The sequence below is a fragment of the Hakea prostrata genome, chromosome 4 (genome assembly GCF_041222555.1).
Source record: "Hakea prostrata isolate BN-2017 chromosome 4, UWA_Hpros_2, whole genome shotgun sequence".
Classification (NCBI taxonomy): Eukaryota; Viridiplantae; Streptophyta; class Magnoliopsida; order Proteales; family Proteaceae; genus Hakea; species Hakea prostrata.
In genome coordinates, this window is record NC_142603.1 from 49,048,371 (window position 1) to 49,070,697 (window position 22,327).

At 38.5% G+C, this 22,327-nt stretch overlaps 2 protein-coding genes across 2 annotated transcripts in view; one reads left to right on the forward strand and one right to left on the reverse strand.

The window, feature by feature from the left end:
* Positions 1 to 2,211: 2,211 nt before the first annotated feature.
* PCB2 (NAD(P)-binding Rossmann-fold superfamily protein) lies at positions 2,212 to 4,670 on the forward strand. Its single transcript, XM_089153340.1, has one exon. It carries the CDS (start codon positions 2,399 to 2,401, stop codon positions 3,671 to 3,673), a length of 1,275 nt encoding a protein of 424 aa, XP_089009466.1. The 5' UTR covers positions 2,212 to 2,398; the 3' UTR covers positions 3,674 to 4,670.
* A 3,511-nt stretch (positions 4,671 to 8,181) lies between these two features.
* The window catches only part of PES1 (Esterase/lipase/thioesterase family protein), a 56,126-nt gene continuing 41,980 nt past the window's right edge, over positions 8,182 to 22,327 (reverse strand). Inside the window, exons 9-13 of the mRNA XM_089153341.1 lie at positions 12,501 to 12,634; positions 12,044 to 12,410; positions 9,964 to 10,077; positions 8,895 to 8,980; positions 8,182 to 8,773 (exon numbers count right to left, since the gene is read on the reverse strand). Coding sequence (XP_089009467.1) covers positions 8,473 to 8,773; positions 8,895 to 8,980; positions 9,964 to 10,077; positions 12,044 to 12,410; positions 12,501 to 12,634 — 1,002 coding nt within the window. The 3' untranslated portion in view covers positions 8,182 to 8,472. The remainder of the gene's footprint in view (positions 8,774 to 8,894; positions 8,981 to 9,963; positions 10,078 to 12,043; positions 12,411 to 12,500; positions 12,635 to 22,327) is intronic.

Consider the following 22,327-nt stretch of genomic DNA (forward strand, 5'->3'; position numbering starts at 1 on the left):
CTTCCATACCGATACTTTTCCATCCCCATGAAGCTTCTCTTGGACATGAGGAGCTTAACACATCAGAGGTGGGGAAGTATTTACTCTTTAATACAGATGTCCATAGTGAGTTTGAATTGTGCATCAATCACCAAGCCTTTTTTGCCAAAAGGATTTTATTGAAAATATGTAGGCCACAAAAACCTAACCCACCATCTCTCTTGGCCATGCACGTCCTACCTAACTAATTCCTTTAATTTCCCCATTTTACTATCAACATGCCTAATTTGTGTGGTCGGTTGTTGGAAACCTCTTTTGGCAACATGACATTTGACATGGCATAGGTTAGCAATGTCGTAGCCACTACCTTTTTTTCTTTTCAAGATGAGGGTCATTTTTTAAGATGATGGTATGATGATCATTTTATCTTAAGGGTATATTGTATGAGATAAAATTTTTCATTTAATTCGTGTTAATTTAAGGTAAAGGTGTTAAGGTCATTCGTGTCTGGTGTTAATATCCATGTGAGTATGTGACAATATTAGTTTTATTTGGAAAAAAAGAATGTAATTTTAGTGACTAAAAGGACCGAATCTGATTTTAAGTGCTACTAAAGGGACTTCAATTAATTTTTGTTTTCAAATTTTTATTAAAAAAAAGGCATAAGAGTATTTTGGTCTTAGAAGTAACACTTGTTCTTAATTGGTTTTTCCATAAATACAAATGCAAGATTGTTATAAATAATATTTATTTGTGGATGTCCATCATCTCTAAAAAGATCATATCAAAAGCTATGGATATGGGAATATTTGATGAAAAATTTTGGAATACTTCTTGGAAACTTCATCTCCCAAACCGTTTTTGTAGTTTCTTTTGGCTAGTTGTAAAGAATAGGTTGATGATTAGTGCTAGAAAGCGCCACTTGCATCTTCAAGACAATGATAAATGCAATCTTTGCATGACAGAGGTGGAAGATGTATTACATGTATTTAGGGATTGTTGCTTTGCAAGAAGCATTTGGAAATGTATGGTTAAACCACAATATCAAATATGGTTTTTTAGGTGCGAAAAGCAAGAATGGATCTATGCCAATATCTATGGGTTTGCTGCCAAATGGAGCAACAATTGGCCTGAGCGATTTGTGTGTACCCTACAATTCCTTTGGGGATGGCGAAATCGAGATATCCATGAGGTAGATTTTTCCAGACCAGGGAATGGTGCCCTCATTATCGAGAAATTTTATCGAGCCTATAAGGAAGCTTGGACAACATGCCGAAGCCCTGTTCTTGATCCAAGTAAAGAGTTGGAAGTTTTAGGGTGGACATGCCCTAGAAGAGGATGGTTTAAGTGCAACACGATGCTGCTTTGTGAAAGTGAAGGAATGCTACGCTCAATTAGCTGGGGTGATCCGGGATCAAGAAGGCCTGTTCAGAGGAGGATTTGCTATCAAGATTCCTCTATGCCATGTAGTAGAGGCGGAAATGCGCGCAATTAAAGAAGGGGTAAAGGTAGCGTTGGATATGGGAGCATGGCCACTCCAATTAGAATCAGATTCGCTGAAGGCCATAAGGTTACTAGACCCAGAAGTTAACAAGCAAGGATCGATGGGAAAATTAGTTGCTGAAATTCGAAGCCTATATGCGTCTCGAGGCCATGTTAGATTTAGTCATGTGATGCGTCAAAATAACAAGGCTGCTGATTGGTTGTCTAAGAGGCGGCTAATTGGAAGAGATGATCTGGTCTTTTTCAATGATCCCCCGCAGGAAATGACATACATCCTTAGAGAGGATTGTCTAAAGAGTTGTGCTCTAGTTTGATTTGTTTTGTTTTTTATGGGTCTTTTGACCTCGTTTTATAACCAAAAAAAAAAAAAAAAAAAAAGTTTTCAAATGAAGATCTCACATATTTTCAGCGTGCAATATTGGAGATTCAAGTTTACATTTAATTGAATATCGCAACAATGTATTATTTCATATCAAGATCATTTTATTGTGTATAAGAATCATATGTTATTTTTTTTGTAAACCTTAATATTTTCATATTAGAGAGGATACTATTTCTATTGTAAATATATAATGCATATGACTCAATAGAAAAGTTTAATTCATTTGTCGTATTTAATATATTTTTTCTATTTTATAATATGCTATTTTTTTAATAATGAAAATTACTCATATATATTTACTACGGTATCCACAACTCCAGCTTATTAGCATCTCTCCCCCTTCCTGATCTGTTCATGTCCAGCTGTCTATGGATTCTCTCGATTCTGTCTCGATAGCGTGATAGCAAGCGATTCACCACGGCCACAGATGAATTTAGAAGCCTTTTTGATTATGCAACCATGCAGTGCCAACAACAAACCCCTTCTTCTGGTTTCGTTCATGAATTCACTCCTATCAGCTAGCTGAAGAGAAAGATGTCACTCTCCTTCTCCAGCAGTGGCTTCAAACTTCGTTCTTCACAGCTGCGAGGCTTCAATACATGCTACCCTTTTCAGCTACCCATCAAACAAGTTCACTTCAATCTCAGCTTTTTCAATTCTTCATCTGCTCTTCTGCTAAAATTCTCTGAACCCATTAAGCTTAACACTAGAAAACAGAGATTTTGTTCTGTTACAGCTTCGAATGCCACTACTGTTGAAGCTGAGTCCGCCCCATCAACATTCCGGGAAAAAAATCCCAGAGACATCAATGTCCTGGTTGTGGGTTCGACTGGTTACATAGGGAAATTCGTAGTTAAGGAGTTGGTGAATAGAGGTTTTAATGTTATCGCCATTGCCAGAGAGAGGAGCGGAATTAGAGGGCGAAACAGTAAGGAAGAGACCTTAGAACAGTTGAAGGGGGCTCATGTAGGCTTCTCCGATGTTACCCGTCTGGACTCTCTGGAAAATTGTCTGGAAAGCTCTGGATCTTCAATCGATGTCGTTGTTTCCTGCCTTGCTAGTCGTTCTGGTGGCGTCAAGGATTCGTGGAAGATTGATTACGAGGCCACAAAGAATAGTCTCGTAATGGGTAGGAAACGAGGTGCTTCGCACTTCGTTCTGCTCTCTGCAATTTGCGTCCAGAAACCGCTTCTTGAATTTCAGCGAGCCAAGTTGAAATTTGAAGGTGAACTGATGAGGGAAGCCGAGGAAGATGAGAATTTCACTTACAGCATTGTGAGGCCAACTGCATTCTTCAAGAGCTTGGGTGGGCAAGTCGAATTGGTGAAAGAAGGGAAGCCTTATGTGACGTTTGGAGATGGGAAGCTCTGTGCATGTAAGCCCATCAGTGAGCAGGATTTGGCTTCATTTATTGCTGACTGCGTCTTGAGCAAAGATAAGATCAACCAGGTTCTCCCAATTGGTGGACATGGGAAGGCGTTGACACCACTGGAACAGGGGGAGATGCTATTTAGGCTCCTGGGTAAAGAACCCAAGTTCTTGAAAGTACCGATTGGGATAATGGATTTTGCTATTGGGGTTCTTGATTTTCTTGTGAAGATCTTCCCTTCATTGGAAGATGCTGCTGAGTTTGGGAAAATTGGGAGGTACTATGCTGCTGAGAGTATGCTAGTTTTGGATCCAGAGACCGGAGAGTACAGTGCAGAGAAAACTCCAAGCTATGGGAAAGACACCTTGGAAGATTTCTTTATGAAGGTCATTAGGGAAGGAATGACTGGTCAAGAACTGGGGGAGCAAACAATTTTCTGACTGTTGCCCTTGTAGTTTGAAAATTTTAAGTCGTAAATGCCACTGCGAGACATGTCTTTTTGTGGTAAACGCAAAAAAGAGGTCCTTGGGCTTGATAGAACCATCCGGATCAAACAGTTTTGTAACACAGATTGCATTGAGGTATTTGGTTCTCTGTCAAACCTTATATTGTATGAGTCCCTGTGAAGCTTACGTTTTCATATTGTTCATATTATGTTAAAGTATCAACTTATTCTATGAACTTGAACTCAAGTTTTTCGATAAGCTTTTCTGTTGTTGCTTATCTTTTTTTGACTGTATTACTTGTGTCAATTTAAATGATGGTTTTTTTTTAGACTTGCTGAAGTATATCTGTATTTTGTAAGTTTCCTGTCTTTTCTGCACTAATCTGTTTTATCTTTTAAGCTGAACTCTGCTTTTCTTGTCATGAAGACCCCAACTGCTGTCTAAACTGGATGGTGGTATATGTGGCTATCATATTCCCTTTACTTTTCATTTTCAAGTTTCGATCAAATGCAACTGGTTAGTTGGTGGAACCAATTGAACCATTTACACATAGCATTCAATGCAACTTGGAGGATTTGGGTTGTGAAAACCATATTACAAGGCTGGTGTTGCGACAACAAAATGGCCAAATTAGGTTGTTGAAGCGCTAGAGCTCGATATCTCAAGATAAGACCATTAGATGATGCAAAGTGGATTCTCTGAAGGAAACATTTGGTCACGTTGGATTGCGCTTTTGTGGCTTAACTACAAAGATTCCATGGTTATGCATCTCAAATTTTGAAATTGTTAAAGCTCTTTGAAAGTATTGCCCATATAACAGTAACAGGTGACCAAATAAAGCGCTTTTGTGACCTGCATTAGTACCTGGACGTGAGAAAGAGAGGAGAAAAGAGAACGCAGGTATGAGGTCTTAAATGATGTAAAGGGATTTAGTTACTTAGGTCCACACAATCAAAGACTAGATTAAAGACTGCACGGAAGGATATTGAATAAGCAAAGTACATTACTTATACCCATATAGAACTGACACGCTTTAAAACCCATATCATAGACTCACTTAACAGCCCAAATGCCATACTTCTGTTGGCTTGTCTGACATACTATTTTCCAAATGCAATGCTTGTAAGATGCCTAGGAAACTTATTGTACATATCAAATAACCTTCAGTCATAATAGATCAGAGAAAGAAGGGAAGGACAAAACCACATACTCAAGTAGTAACATAAGAATAGAAAGCCCACCTAGTGCCTTAAAGCTTTTTCCAATATCTCATGCTCTAGTTCAGGTACCTGGTTTCAGTATCATGCCATTGTACCTCCATGCAGCCTCTTTGCTATCAATAGCTGGTTTTGGAGGAGAAAAGTCAACTCTTGGTACTGAAGGAGAGGGTTTTGTGAGACGGTCTGTTGTGAATGTTTTGTCAGATGAAGTATTTATTGCTTCCTTCAGGTAATTAACAGCAGTTTCTATTTCATTTGTTGGTTTGCCAAGTGGGCTGTCATAATTGGCTGGTGTAGCCCAAACAGCACGGCTGGGCCTTGTCCAACCACCTGTTGTGATCACTGTGGGTTCTTGTGTAACATTTGGTGCTGTCTCATAGCGATCACGATCCTTGGAGTCACGATAACCATTGGCTCCAACATGACTAGGAGGCGGTTTGGGTGTATGACGCCAAAACACACCATTCAAAGGTCCCATTCTGGCCGGTCGACTTGCTTCTGTTTGGACTTTGCCAATAAATTCATCAACTACTGGGGGTCGTTCATAAGATAGGTTTGCAGGACTGGTCCTTTCGTTGTTGATGGTTCCATAATCTTTTGTTGGTACTGTTCTTGTAGGGGCGTTGTCTTTGTACCTAGTAACCAGAGGGCCATTGATGTGCTGAACTACAGTCTGTCTTTTGGTAACAATACACCGTGTGTTGTCCTCAGGGTTGAACCTCTGATCTTGACACCCCTCACAGTTGTTAACAAGGCCGGTACTTCTCCATTGGTCTGACTGTTCTTCAACTCCATCACAGGAACTTCTCCATGGCTGGATTGTAGTGCCTGACCTGTTCTTCTCCTGAGCAACATATCCTCCACTCCTGTAACTGTATCCTGCCATTGCTTAATTTGCTTTTGGGGTGAACTAGTCCCTCCTTGGTTGTAAGAGAAGCCAAGCTTCTTCTTATATAGCCCTTACATATCAAAAGTGCCATCCCCCCGGTGGATAGAATTGGTGATTCTTTTACAGTGCCTCCACCCAAAAATCTGAAGAAGGATCAGGTTCTCCTGCAGTAAGATGTTTCCTTTTGAGTGTGGTCCAACAAAAAGATTTGGAAGGTGGATCGTATTCTGTTTTATCCTAGGTACATGATTTTTATTGGCCTTCAAGGCATCATAGACTGGTCAAGTTAACATAACTTGATTTTATGCTTTAACCACATTGAGGGGTATATTGCATTTCACTGGAGTCTCTCGAAAGAATAAAGAGAAAAGGTTCGATAATTCTAGACTCTATGAGAAAGGGTGTGCACGTGTCATGGTGATTCTATGGTGTTGTGTGTTGAACAGGGAAGAATAAAGGGAGAATTTGATAAGCAGGAATCTTTCTTTTACATTTCTGTTGACTGATGTTGATAGCTGAGTTCTTTCTCTACTACCAAATGACAAGAAACAAGATAATGAAGTACTAATGCAGTTAAGGGACCTATGAGGGTTGGTGTTGGGGGTTTATCTCTGTTCTTTTGTTCCAGGGTTGTGCAAATTTTATTTATTTATTTATTTTGGTCAGATTATGCAAGATTATTACTTGAAAGCTTTTGTAAAGGTTGTGACAGAGAGAATGACTTTGATGCAAATTGATATTAGCTCTGGACGGACGGCATCCACACACTAAAAGGTCACGGAAGAAGTTCTTACAGATTTCACTTTTAGTTCATTCCAAAAGGAATCACTTCTTCGGAATTGTGTTTCTTGTTGGTCTATAACACTTGATTTTTCTGAGATGTCATTATGTTGTAAACCTTGTGCACAAGAAAGTTCCAATCCCTCCCTGGATCAATAACCCACTTGCATAATGTTTCATTGTTCATCAAAATTTGAGTATGAAGTTGCCTGTTATGAAGGTATATGGCTACAGAGTGCTATCCACAATATCAAGTAGGAGGGGTAGGAGTACCTGAGGTGGATGTTTAAAAAAAGAGAGTTTCCAACACATAAATGAACATGCAAGTGGGAAAGACTCTGCTAGAACGAGAGCCAGAGCAACCATTGTGATTAGGGTAGTGGTGGATTTGCTTCTGTTGTATCATCATTTCTCTTGGCTTTCATTTGATAAAGAGGATCCTAACTAGAAAGATGCTTTTATCATGTATCAATTAATAATCTACGTGAGGCCTTTGTAATAAGGGTAAGGAATGGTTGTTCAATTGATGTTTTCGAAGCCCAAGATCTTCTGATCCTGACAATGCTGTGTTGCAAAGTAGTTCTCTAATAAGGTACATCTGGAAAGCTGAAAAAAACCCAGGAAGTCATTTGTTCTTAATCTTTATTAAAAACTGTTTTGAAGGATTTCAGCATCCCATCGATGGCAGGGGAGGTGTTGAAACACCAACCTAACTTGGACCCAATCTTTTACTTCCTGCAATGTCAATGTAATGTATCACCTCAGTAAAATGCCAATCTAAGTAGTTAATAATCTGACGTTGAGCTTCAAAATTAAGGCTGACTGTCAATCTTTAGATCAGCATATTTACAAAGCTGGTGAAACAACAGATGTACGAAGCGTAAATCAGTGGGCACTCTGTGCTCCCTGGACGGCTGTTGACCACGATTACAAGGGGCTCACAGGGTTAAGGTGATGGTGTGTTTTTTTTTTTTTTTTTTTTTATTTATTATTTTTACTTACAAACACATTAAGAGGTGAGATTTCAATATCCAGATGTGGACCCACACAATATGTATTGTGAAAAAGTATTTATGTGTTCCTCCCACGGAAAGGTGATCTGTACTCAGTCGCTTGACCTATCATGCTTCAGAGAATCCGGTCCGGGTTGCGGTCCGTTAGTCAATTTATCTTGCTCGTTGGTAGATCATCCCATTTTCAGATTCCTTGGGCCTTGCGGTCAGTTTAAACCCTCCTCTTCAGACTCTGCGGCTAGTGTTCTTGAGGATGGAAGTTCGAAGCATAGGATGTTGTTTTGATGTTGTAGAGTTTTTTCTATGTTCTTGGGAATCTGAATTTTGAGGCCTATGTTTTGACTATGATTGTTCTTCAAGTCAGTGTCTGCGCCCACAAATACATGGAGCCCCCCCAGAAAAGAGGAGAGGAAATGTCACTTGGATTAATGGAGGTAGAAGTTGGGAAGAAGATGGATTATTCCCTGGACTTTAAACTTTCTAATTTCCAATTATTTCTGAAATTTCAAACTACCACATTTGGGAGAATCATATTGGGTTAGAGTTACTAAACCAACAATCAACGATGACAATTGACATGCATTTCAAGAAACACTACATCACCTCTATTCACATTGCATAGTACTTTGTTGCACTCTGGTTATAATATCACCATGTCATCTTTGCCAAAACCTGGCAAAACCTGGATCGGTTGCCTCATGTATGTGAGAAAGCAATTGTATTTCATTTCTTTTTTGTAAATCTGAATGAATCTTACATTTCTTTTTCTCTTTCCTGTTTCTTTGACCACTCTTCAACCATACACATATATACATAGTGCCACAACAATGAATTAAGTAAAATTATTCCTCCCCTTGTCTTCTTTCTTCTTTAACATCTTTTACTACTTGTTCATGGACCAAAGGTGGGGACTTCATCTACTGGGGCTGAAATAGCCCTGTACACAATTCTTTCTATGATACCCCTATACGGATCCTTCTCTCGTTTCTCTAAGAGATAGGAAATCAAGCTTTCAATTTCAGATTTTACCTGCAAGTACAATACATTTGCATTCTCTCTCTCTTTCAGTATATCCATTCTTCCTTTGGTCTCAATTGGTTTCCCAAAAATGTAGTAGAAACGGCCAGGCAACTTGGGCAAAATCCCAGGGAAGTAAAGGTCTTCATTGGCAACCTCTCCTTTTGCATCAGCCCTATAATCAGAATGTATGCCATGTTAAAGAGTGGAATAATTCTGTAGCAACATGAGTAAACTGGAAAGCGTTTGGAAACAGAAACTAAATGTAAATATCACTCAGATGGACAATGAAATACCTCACTTTTGTAGACTTCTCATTTTGGTCCTTTACCCAGTTGCTAACGAAGGGGGTGTTAATTACATCATTGTAATCAACAACCAACTGTCAGATCCAACAATATGATGATGTCAACAAATTCAGTACTTAATATCATGATGTTATGACCAAAAGAGAGATAAACTCCAGACAGAAAAACAGGAGAAGAAGGATACTAAAATCACAATTAATATTTAATGTCCCCTATAAATGCCAATCAGCCTAAAGCACAGTCAGTTCCGCATCAAAATACCAAAATATGCACATATTTGGATCTTTGAACCAAAGACTGGATCACAAAAGATCGAGTGGGACTCACAAGAATCAAAAAGAACAAAAGAAAAATAAACACCTGCCTTCCAAACTCCAAAGCATTTTCAATAACACAAGAATGAAAAAGAACAGAAAAATGAGCAACTGTCCTTTCAAATCTTGGTTACCTAGAAAGGCATGCATAAGAGAATACAGAAACAGAAATTCGCATTAAAATTTACATATGATGGAGGAAACAATTACAATCAAGAACATAAACAGTGAGGAAGTGATGCAGAAACTCTATGTCTGAGTGTGAGAGGACAATAACTTATCTGATAAAAGTCATAGTTTCCCTCTTTGGCATGTGCATAGTGGAATTTTTTTTTTTTTTTTAAGAAAAAAAAAAAACCCAAATCTACGTTCTAGAAACAAACAGGAGACCGATGCAATCTGGTTGTCCAAAAAGTAGAAACAGAATCCAAAGCAAAAAAAAAAAAGATGTTACAAGGAGAAGTATACTGGTAAACACACAAATGGATGCTTTATGTGAAGGAAACATATGGCTACAGACAAAGAGACAGACAGAGACCCATGCACACACGCACACACACAAAAGCAAAAGAAGGGAAGATAGAAAATTTTGATTCCCGTGTTGCAACTATAAGGTATGCATTATTCTACAAATATTGGATCACTAGGTTTATGTATTTTGGCTGAAAACATTCCACCAACAGAGTGGTATCATCTCTCTGTATTTTCAAAGAAATGGTCAACACACACTTGTGATTTTTTACCTCTCCAATATCATCTTCTCCAACAACTCCAAATGGTACAATTGTGGCCCCAAATCGAGCTGCCATTCTCACAAATTCAGGTTGGTCCGGCCAAAATAATTTATATTCTTCACCCTGCCAAACATTAAAGATCCGTGGCAATTAGAAAAGGAAGTTATTTGCAATAAATACATTATAAAAATTAATCACCAAACAAGAGGTAATTCAGTGTATAAAGACAAAAAGGCCCAACTCATTTGAAGAGTGACATTGGTGCGGATGTACATATGGACTGTACACAAACAACAAACTCAACCTTACCAACTAGATGGGTTCTGCTACATGGGTCCATGCACTACATAGAATGGAAAACTGCCAGAAAATAAGATGCATGACGAAATGCATAAATGGGTAACTGCGACATAAGAAGTAAGAAATGAGACATGAATGTGAGAAGAAAGAGGCACAGCCCAGTACGTTAGGAAAATCTCAGCTCAATGGGGTTGGCAACATGGATCCTAGCCCTCCAAAAGGCTCTATCCAAAGTCATACTTGGTACAAGACCCAGTCTATGCATTTCACTCTGCACAGCCTCTCCAGAGGTCATTTTAGGCCTGCTCCTGGCTTTTAGCTCCTTCAATCTAGATTAGGATCACTAGTCTTTACTGGGATGTCCCTATGGCTCTGTTCAACATGGTTATACCACCTCGACAACATTCTTGGAGCTTGTCATTAATTGGGGTAACTTCCAAATCAGCTCTAATGAGTTCATTCCTTACTTTATCCTTCCTAATTTAACCAAACATCCATCTTAGCATCCTTGGTTCTGCTACACAATTTCTCTATATGACAATTCTTAGCTCCCATACATTCTGCCCCATACATATGAGCCAGTCAAACAACAGTCCTACTTAACTTTCCTTAAACCTTTAAAGGAATATGTCAGTTACACAGTGTCCGCTTCATCTATCCCACTATAATTTTTTGTAAAACATCATCGATTGTCACATTCTTTATTTATGATTTACCTCAGATATCTAAAACAGTCACTTTGCTGCATTCCTCTCAATTTTTATTACATCCTTGTCTACCAAAGTCAGACACATCAATTACCTCTGTCCATGATCTACCAATCTTAAACCTGCTTGCTTTCAAGGTTGATCTCCATGATTCTAACTTACCATTAATCCTTGTTTTTGTCTAATCCACCAAAACAATATCAACTCTGAAGAGCATACACCATAGGACCTCATATAAATAGCCTCTTCTATTTTGAACAGAGTAGGTAGAATTGTTGAGTAAATCAAGAGGCTTGGGCCACGGTGAAGGAAACCCTTGCGGCCTAGGCTGGAGAGTAATTCTCAAAGAATTTCAGAAAGTCCAGCAGCATCTTCACCTTCTCCAAGCTCTCAAGTTCAGTTCTGTAATTCCAGTAAGCATATCTCAGCCTTGAAGCTATAGTTCCAGCCTTCAACCAGTAAGCAGACAACCCCCACCACCCATCGCAGCCTTTCTTTTACCCTCTCCCCCACTCGTAAGACACCCCTATCCCCTCCCCTGTTCTGCGCATAGCAGGAACATCACCCCCACACCCCAGTAAGCCCTAGGAACCCCTCCCCTTGCTGTTTCAGACCTTTAGGCACCCTCCCCACTTCCTGTGACCCTACTAGACCCCTTCCCCATCTGTCCAGTTCTTGTGAGCCCCCCATAAGCCCCTCTCTCTATTTGGTCCCCTGTTTTGGGAAAAATTCAACTTCAGAATTTCTGCAAAGTCAAGACTTCTGATGCCTGAAGCCTAATTCAACCTTTTCCATGCTCCAGAACCATTAGAATAAGACCTGAACTTCCAAAGGCAGCAAGTGCAGGCCCCTTCCCTACCCCTAGCCAAACCTACCCTAACCCTAATTAGTGCTGGTTCTATATAAGAAGATCCTGGAGGATCTAACCCAAACCCTGGGCTACATCACTTTAATTAAGTAGATAACGCAGACTACCTAGCCTCCAAAATATTATGAAACAAAAATGACTAGAATAGAGGAAAGATTTATCACAAAGACAAGAAGAACTTGCAACACATGACAATTGAAATAAATTGATGCACCTTTCGATGAAGAGCCTCACGTGCCCCACCAGGATAAAGAAGAACAAATGATTTTGTTGACAGCAGATTAAATAAGTTGCTAGCTGAGACAGGTAATGCACCAAATACTTTAATCACATCATTCCTAGAGAATTTTGGTAAAGGACTTTTGAAGCCTGTGAACACTGCTGGGTGTGCAATTCCACGAACCATAACTTTCTTCTCCCTCAAGAATGCTTCAATAAGTCCAGAAAGTTCAAGGCCAAGCAACATGTGATAACCAACAAGTATAACAGGACCTTCATCGGGAACCCCAGAAAGACCTCTCACTATTTTGCCATCTTTAAGAGTTGAAAAGATTACAGGGCTGGTGGCTAGTCGAAATAATCTGCAATTAATATTTTATGATGTATAGTGATCAAGAAACCATAACATATTTGTAGAAATTGAACTAGTTGTGCTGAGATAGAATGTTCACCGATTTCCTGCATCAAAAGCTGTTTTGAAATCACTTAATGAAGGTGGAATAAATTCAGAGACGTAATCATGTCGCCTTGAGCGCCTGTACATATTTGTAGCTTTAATGACTGACAAAAGATTAATGCCATCCTCCTGCATCATCAACATGAGTATTTCAGTCAGCTGAGTTATAATTCATCATCCAAATGAATAGGTGAAGAAAGGTCATGATTGTTGCAGCGAAGGTTTAAAGTACAGATATTGTGTATCGTATTGTTGGGTTGATTTCAAGAGATGTATCATATGATAGTGGAAATGCATATTGCTTGTTGTAGATGCATGGAACCGGTCAAGATACATATAGAAATACACTTTCAGAGAAAAGAAATTAGATAAGCACTATGATTTGAAAGTGCAGTTTGTCACTTTAATTTGATTTTTTTTTAAGAAAGAAACCAAATTCCCAAGCATGAAATTTGAAAGAAGAAGAAGAAGGGTGCTTTGTGGTTTACTAAATCATGGAGCTTTGTGGTTTATTAAATCATGAATTTGAAGACACCCGCATGATGCTATTATTGGTTCTTTGCCAAATTTGACCAAAATATCTTGGTTTAGCAAGTAACAAAACCAAGGGTAAAATCACATTTTGCCTGGTGTTGACACTGTTTCGGCCATATTTCAGTAAATTTGCAAGTTTGACTTAAAGATCTAATATAAATTCACTTATCCCCATTAAAACCCTAGAAACTTTGCTTAAAACCAATTTATGCCAAATGCCATTTTAAGATATTATTCATAAATGGGAAAATACCCGCAAACCCATTATGAATCCAATTAAAATAGTTAAAAAATAAAATGATAAAAAAAAAAAAAAAAATCAACACCCCATTTTCAAAAACTAGACTTCCATTGGTAGGTGTAGTTTTCAACTTTTAAAAGTTCGGGGTTTTTTGGAATTTGCATGTCTTCACGTATTGCCAATAACCAAAAGAGTGGTAGGATCATGCTTCTAGTACTCAAAACTCAAGGTCCCACTCATTAACCTTAAAAACCAAGTTGGAGCAAAACCTTAATGAATTAGTTCAGTTATTTTATTTTTTCACGGGGTTTTTTATTTTACTCGAGGATAGGGATGAAACTTGGTATACAAACTATTTCAGGCCTTTTGAAACTCTTTACTATCAGGTTTATGGAAAACTAAGTCAATAGTGCTTGATTTCAAAGCATAGCTTAACTACAAGGAACTTAGTTATCCTAATATACACATAATCTTTAGTCATAAAAAGCAATCAAATCATACGTTTCATCCAGAATAATTGAAATTCGTACCTTGCAAACTAAACAACTCCTTCCAGAATTGATTAGTGAAGATTGAATCTCTATCACAAACAAGTCTTAGGCATCCCAAACAATTTAAAAACTTGATCAAAGAATCATTGGGCAACTGAGGTGGCTGATTATGGATGGAAAATAGGGCAGAAGCATGCAAATTTAGAAGTCGGTCCACCATGACATATATGGCAGATTTTCCCTTAGAATATGGCAGTCCATCTATAAAATCCATTTGAAATATCGGTCTATAATTGGGTGGGAATAAGAAGTAGTTGAAGTAGAGCAGGAAAATTATTTTCCCATTTGTAGCATTGACATGTTTCACATTTCTTGATATGCTCCCTGATATCTCCTCATTCCATTCCAGTAAAAAACAGATTTAATCCGTTGAAGAGAATTTATATACACTTCATGGGTACTTGAGTGAAATTGCTCCACAATAGTAGGAATTAATGAAGAGTCTTCCAACAAATAGATCTCTGTTTTGAAAACAATATCCCCTCTTTGGTATTGAATCGGCCAATTGCCTCCCCTTCTTCTATACACTTCTTAAGCTCTCATAGTTCAGGATTGCTCTCCAACTCTTCTTGAGTTGGAGTAATCCAGCGTGGAGCGGGGCTGCTGATAGCATAATTTTCTCCTTTTATATCTATTCTAGATAACGTGTCAGCCACTACGTTCTCCTTACCAGCGTTGTAGGCGATCACGAAATCATGACCCATCGCTTGACAAGCCATTTAGTTGGGCTGGGGAAATCTTCTAATCCTGTACATACTTCAAACTTCTTTGATCCAATTCACAATAAATTGGCCAATGCTAACATGTCTTTTTCATAAGTGGATAAACATAAATTTGTACCTCGTAATACAGGGCTAAAGAAAGTGATTGGTCAATATCCTTGCATCATATTCCAGCAATGCCTGATCCAGAAGCATCACATTCATTCTGAATGTCTAAAAAAAGCTGGAGGTGCTGACTGCTGAGACTGGTATCCGTGTCATGATTCATATGAGTGCCTCCAACGCCTCTTCAAATTGTGGCTCCCAGTTGAAGCATCCCTTCTTTAACATGTTGGTGAGTGGAGCAGCAATTTTCCCGTATTGTTGGACAAACTTGTGATAATATCCCATCAATCCAAAGAATCCACGAAGGACCTTCACAGATTATGGTTTTGGCCAAAGTATTGCCATTATTTTGTCCAGATCCACTGACATTCCATTGGAAATTTTATGTCCCAAATATTTCACCTCTGTTTGACAAAAAATTCATTTTTCTCTCTTTGCTTCAGAATAGAAAAGCCCTTTCTACATGCATCCAGAGTCTTACTATAAATTAAAATATCATAAAAAAAAATACTCACAAAAGCTTAAGGAGGTAATCTTTGAAGACCGGATTCGTTAGAGCATGAAAAGTTGGAGCATTAATCAACCCAAATGGCATCATCAAATATTCATAATATACTCACAAAAACTTATGGAGGTAATCTTTTGTTAGAAAACAAGCTTTAAACAATCAAAATAGCAGTTGAACTTGAACAGAGAAAAGAGAGAAGAAGAAGAAGAGAAGAGAGATGAAGAACCAGTAGAAAAGACCTGTGATTCTTAGCTAAAGAGTCTAGAATCACATAGCACTTTTATTTATAGCTTCTAATGAATCTAATACAACTTGAGAGGTTGAAAGACATTCAACTCCTCCATTATGCCTTTATAGGAGTTGTAATAATCATGCAGAGACTTGTCAGCTTGCTGAAATTGAAATAGCTTTTCATAAATACTAAAAATCCGAGTCATATTTTTAGCTTGGGAATAAGTCTCTTGCAAATCATCCCATATTTCCTTTGCAGTTTTATGGAACATAACATTCGCTGCAATATCAGGTTCCATACTATTCCACATCCAAATTTTGATGATTCCATCATCTTGGATCCAACTAAAATAAGATTTGTCAGTCTCAGCAGGAGGTTCATCCTAAATGAACTTAAGCTTACCTTTTGCAAGTATGTACACCCGAACCGCTTGTGACCACAACAACTAATAAGAACTACCTTTGAGCTTGATAGATGTAATTTGAACGTTTACATGATCTCCTTGAGATCCTTTTGATTCAGCCGTACTCATGATTGAGTCACGTGTAAGAGAAGACATTAAACTGAGGTAGATATCACTCAAATCAGTTTTCCAAAACTTGAAGTAGAAAGAACACAAAAAAAATTCTGCAACCTTAGGACAAAATAGGAGAAAAAAAAGATGTAACAAAGGTATTCAAGTTCTGGAACGTGTAAGAGTAAGGTAATAGGTAGAGAAGATCAGTTCACATGAATATCTGATCTAACAGTCCATAATATACATCATTAGGTGGCTGCACACCAAGGAAATAGAAGAAAAAAAAAAGAATTTCAGAAGAGAATATTGAGAACAACACTATTTTGATTCAAAAAAGCTCTAATGCCATGTTAGAAAACAAGCTTTAAACAATCAAAATAGCAGTTGAACTTGGACAGAGAAAAGAGAGAAGAAGAAGAAGAGAAGAGAGATGAAGAACCTGTAGAAAAGACCTGTGATTCTTAGCTAAAGAGTCTAGAATCACAGAGCACTTTTATTTATAGCTTCTAATGAATCTAATACAACTTGAGAGACAAGTAATTGTCCTCTAGAAGAAGGAAACAAAATATTATAGCTTTAGTAACTTCCTAACTCCTAAAATAGAAAGTTCTAAAAATAGAAACTACCACCAAAATAGAAACTATGCTTTCTAAGAAACTCCCAAAACTTATGTAGCAAGATTCCCACATTAGAAATAGAAAATATAATCAAAACAACAGCAAAATACTATTCACGTGAATAGTAAAAGCTGTTTTTACTGTTCACGCAAACAGTAGAAACACTGTTCACGTGAACAGTAAAACTCCAAATTTACGTATACTTCAACATCTTTGAAGACAAAATTCATTAGAGCTTGGAAAGTTGAAGGAGCATCATCAATCCAAATGGTGTCACCAAATTCATAATGCCCACGGTGAGTGCAAAATGCTGTCTTCTCAATGTCTGGTGGGTGCATGCGAATTTGATGATAGCCCAATCTTAAATCCAATTTGGTGAAATAATTTGCCCCATATAATTTGTCCAATAATTCATCAATCATAGACATAGGAAATTTATACTTAATCATTGATGGATTAAGCATTCTGTAATCCACGCACATTCACTATAAATTGTCATGTTTCTTGACCAGCAAGACAGGTGAAGAATATGGACTGGTGCTCAAAACGAATCACGTATTCTTTAATAATTCTCCCACCATTTTCTCAATCACATTATTCTGTAAATGAGGGTAATGATATGATCAAGTAGACAGCAGCTATGTCCATTCTTCAATGGAATTCAATGATCTTGGGAATGCTAGGGCAGAAGTCCATTAGGGTCTTGAAAGATGTCCTCTTAGGGCTGCAATAATTGCTGAAATTGGGTATTAAAATCATTGTTGTCAAGGCGACAAGGCAAAGGTGAGGTGATTAAGGGCAACAAAAACCAAGGTGACACCACGCAAAGCTATAGGGCATCGCCTAGGCAACAAGGCGACACCAGGTCTTTAAGCAGAAGACCGAAAAAAGGAACTAAGACCCAAGGAGACAACAATAAGCCTGTCCCTTGGGGTATTGTCGACAGGGGATGGGGCATGGCTAACATTCTAAAAGATGCATCAAAATAGATGGCGTTCCAAATCTTGCCTATAGAGCGGGATTTGGGAGTCCATCTCAGAAGATTGCGCTCCCACCAAAGGTGATGGATCAAGGCATAGTACACTCACTAGCTTACCAATCCGATCACAAATGGAAGGGCCTGAAAAGTTTCTCAAAATCCAAGACCAATCTCGAAAAAACCCATATGATTGTCTCGAGCGGGGCCAAATGGATGCAAGGGCTTTTCCCCAAATAGATTTGGAGAAGAGGCAAGAAAAGAAAAGGTGCCAAAGGTTTTCCAAACTGTTTCAATAGAGGATGCAGTTGGGGTTAGCGAGGTTGTAGCGGTCAATGAGGAAGGATTGGGTAAGGAGGGTGTTGGATTCTACTAGAAGTTCAATTAAAGTTTGTATTCATGTAAAATTCTATTTCTTGTAATAGTGTACTTTCCACTTAATTATAAATAGAGGGCTTGAGATCATTGATTGATAAGCCATTCTACCAAAATTGTGTTTCTTAACATGGCATCAGAGCCTAAGTTCAATTAGGAGGAGAAAAACATACCTCCACCTAAGTTCGATTAGGAAGAGAAAACCTACCTCCACCACCGCCGCTGCAACTGCGCTGTCGCCAAACCATCCGATGCATCCTCATCTTCTTCTGCAATTGCTCTGCCTTTCTCTTCCTATCGCCCACAATTGAACCCATCTTCTGATTTTTTTTCATTCCTTCTTCTTCTTCTAAAACCATCTCACCATCGTAGAATTTCTTTCTTATTCTTCTGATCATTTCTTCTTCTTTTTCTGAAATTTTTCTCTTTCTTTCTTCTGCACCCATCGCACCATCGCAGAATTTCTTTTTCTTTCTTAATCTTCTGATTCTTTCTTCTTTTTTTCTCTCTTCTGAAACCATCGACAGTTTTTTTCCTGCAACAATCGTAAAATTTTCTGCAACTTTTGAAACCATCGCAGAACCATCGTAAACCCATCGCAAATCCATCCCAAGACTCCTCGAAAACTCATTCCCTATCCCAAGACCCATCTCTGCTCTTCTCTTCCATCTTTTTTTTTTGGTTCCGCCTCCTTTTCTTCTTCTGAAACGAGAACTCAAAAAAACCTGTTATAAACCCCTGAACCATCCTGAACTATTCAACCATTGAACCATTGAACTGAAATCATGGACCAAACCAGAGGTCTAATTGTAAAGGGGTCCCTTTTCTGAGAAATCAAAGATTTACAGGGGCCTATATGGAATTATCAATATTCCCAGGGGGCTATCTGTAATTATTCATTTTTATAGGGGGCTCTTTGCAATTAACGATATTTTGAGGGGCTCTTTGCAATTATACATATCTCCAGGGGTCTAATTGCAATTTTGCATATATCTATTTGTGCTTTCTCACATATTCAAGGGTCTCTTGATCTCTTAGTGTTTGGGTGGTCCACCTATTCCATTTTGCGATGTTTCAGTTATTTTGAAAGGGTGAAGACTGAAGAACTGTAGACATTTTGTTAGGCATAGCAACCACCGATGGTACTACCGCCTCCACTGGCTTCGAACATTATCCCACTCTTCATCCTCTTTCGGTAAAGTTTGATGGAATAAATTATTTGATATGGTCTCGATCTGCTTATTTAACTATTGCCGGAAGAGGACTTGTTGGATACATTACGGGCTCCACTATCAAACCTACCACCACAGGTGTTTTTCAAGAAAAATGGAACTTGAATGACTCTTTTATTATGTCATTCCTTTTGAATTCCATAAATCCAAATATTGCCCATGGATACCTATTATTTGATATTGCAGCTCAAATTTGGAAGGCTATTACTGAAACATATGGACAGTTGGGGAATGATGCACATGTTTATGAACTACAAAAGAAGCTTCATGAGACTACCCAAAAGGAACTGACTGTGGCCCAATATTATGCTAAATTGAGCTTTCTTGGGCAAGAGTTGGATCATTATGGGGATTATCACCCCACTAATCCAGATGATGTGACTACTTATAGCAAGCACGTTGATAAGATTCGGGTATATGACTCTTTGATAGGTTTGAATGTGGAGTATGATCAAATCAGAGTGCAAGTATTAAGTCGTTCTCCCTTTCCTACACTAGAATAGTCTTATGCACTTGTTCAGTGTGAAGAAAGTTGTCGATTAACCATGCTTCATGCTCCTATTGTGGAGAAATCAGCTTTACAGTCTGTTAGCACTAAATCTGATTCAACTAAGGAGATTGCCTAGTGTGAACATTGTCACAAACCATATCATACCAAGGTCAATTGTTGGAAGCTCCATGGAAAGCCTATTGATTTTGAGCAAAAAAGAGCACAAAAAAGAGGAAAACCGAAAGCTCATATTTTTTAGACAGTTTCCACAACACCCTCTGCAGACGTTGGTCTTTCACAGGAGGAGTTAGCTACTTTGCAACGTATTCTGCAGTCTTCTACTGCCAGTATAGCCTCTACCATTCCTTCCTCTACTAAAGAAACCAACTCCTACCTTGCTACTTCAAGTAAAATTTTTACAGGCTTCCAAGTTTCTTCAGTTTCTACTCCTTGGATCATTAATACAGGAGCCACAGATCATACGACAAGTTTATCCTCCTTTTTCTTACAATATTCTCCAACTTTTAGAAAGGATAAAGTTCAAATTGCTGATGGCTCCAATTCTTCCATTGCTGGAAAAGGGACCATTCAACATTCTCCATCACTTTCTTTGTCTAAAGTTTTACATGTTCCTTCTTTCTCTACTAACTTGCTCTCTATCAATGGTCTTACACATGACTTGAATTGTAAAGTGACATTTTCCCATCTTATTGTGTCTTCCAGGATATGATCACGGGGAAGGAGATTGGACGCGATAAACTAAACAGTGGACTTTATTTGCTCAAGCCGATTGAAGGATCTACTTCTGCTCTGACTATAACTTCTAATCAGGTCCATTTGGTAATATCAAACCTTCATCAGTGGCACCGTAGGCTAAGTCAGCCCCCTCCAGGAACTCTTAAGAAAATATTTCCTGATTTAGTTTCTTCTTGTAATGAGGATGATTTTTTCTGTGAAGCCTGCATTTTTGCGAAGCAGACTTGTTCTACTTATTTACCTTCTTTTCATAATAGAAAAACTATTCCTGTGGGGTCCTTGCCGACATGTGTCTATTACTGGCCATAAGTACTTTGTTACTTTTATTGATTGTCACTCTCGTTCTACATGAATTTATCTTTTAAAACAAAAAAATTTCCGATGTTTTCGGATTTTCATAATATGATTAAAACTCAGTTCAATGCCACTGTGAAGATCCTTCGCAGTGACAATGGCACAGAGTATATTGCTGGTGAATTTCAGAGATATCTCTCTGACTTTGGCATAATACACCAGACCAATTGCGCTGATATGACTGCCCAAAATGGGGTTGTCGAAAGGAAGAATCGGCATCTCTTAGAGATAGCCTGCTCCATTATGATTGCTATAAATGTACCTGACCAATATTGGAGTGATGCTATACTCATTGCTTTTTACCTTATGAATAGGATGCCTAGTAGGATAGTTGGTTTTAAATGTCCTAATGAGATTCTCTAGGGAGCCTCTTTTTTTAATATTCCCCCAAAGATTTTTGGATGTGTGTGTTATGCCAGAATCACCGCCCACCAGAGTAAGCTGGCTCCCCGCGGCCTACACTGCATATTTTTGGGGTATTTTGCTACTCAGAAAATGTTATCATCCTCCTTCCAGGAAAACCATTGTATCCATGGATATAATTTTTAATGAGTCTTGCCCTTACTATACAACTCTCCAGGGGGAGAGTCCTAGAGGAGAGGTGTTCTTTTCGACTCTAGATCTTCCTATCACACACCAACACAACTTAGGACTCCCAGAAGAGTTTCCTGACTAGGGGGAGACTTCGGCCAGTATACCTGAGGACTCTAATCCTCCCCCTTCGTTTTTTGAACCATGTGAAGAACCTAGCCAGGGGGAGACCACTCATGTGAGACAAACTGTTGAGGTCTTTTAAAACCAGATTGACCAAAATAAGGAGGTGCAGACTTATCAAAGGAAAATTACAACCAGCTAAAGCAGGTGGAGAAAGGTGATACGTTACCTCTTCAGTCTCCTGTTGTAAAATCAGATTCTATTGTTCCCCTTAAGGTATCTTCTTTTGATCTTCTTATTGCTGTTAAAAAAGGAGTCAGATCTTGTACTCAACATCCTATAGCTAAATATGTTTCTTATAACTCTTTGTCTGACTCCTACCGTGCTTTTATATCCTCTTTGTCTTCTGTATCTGTTCCTAAAAGTTGGCAGGAAGCCTATGCTAATAAGAGATGGAAGACAACTATGGTGGAGGAAATGCAGGCAATGAAGAAAAAGGACACTTGGGAGCTGGTTACACTTCCTCCAGGAAAAACACCAGTGGGCTACAAATGGGTTTTTGTGGCTAAACAAAAAATGGATGGATCAATCAACAAGTTGAAAGCTAGACTAGTTGCAAAGGGGTTTACCTAGACCTATGGGATTGATTATCAGGAGACTTTTGCCCCTGTTGCGAAACTAAACACTGTCAGAGTTCTGTTGTCTTTAACTGTGAACAAAGACTGGAACTTGCACCAACTAGACATAAAGAATGCCTTTTTACATGGGGAGTCAGTGGAAGAAGTCTATATGGAAATCCCATATGGTTTCTCCGATGACAATACTGTAGGGAAAGTTTGTCGGTTAAGACGTCAATTTATGGGTTAAAACTTAAAATAGTCTCCTAAATGCTGGTTTGGACGCCTCCTGAAGGTAATGACTTCTATTGGGTACAAGCAAAGCAATGTTGATCATACAC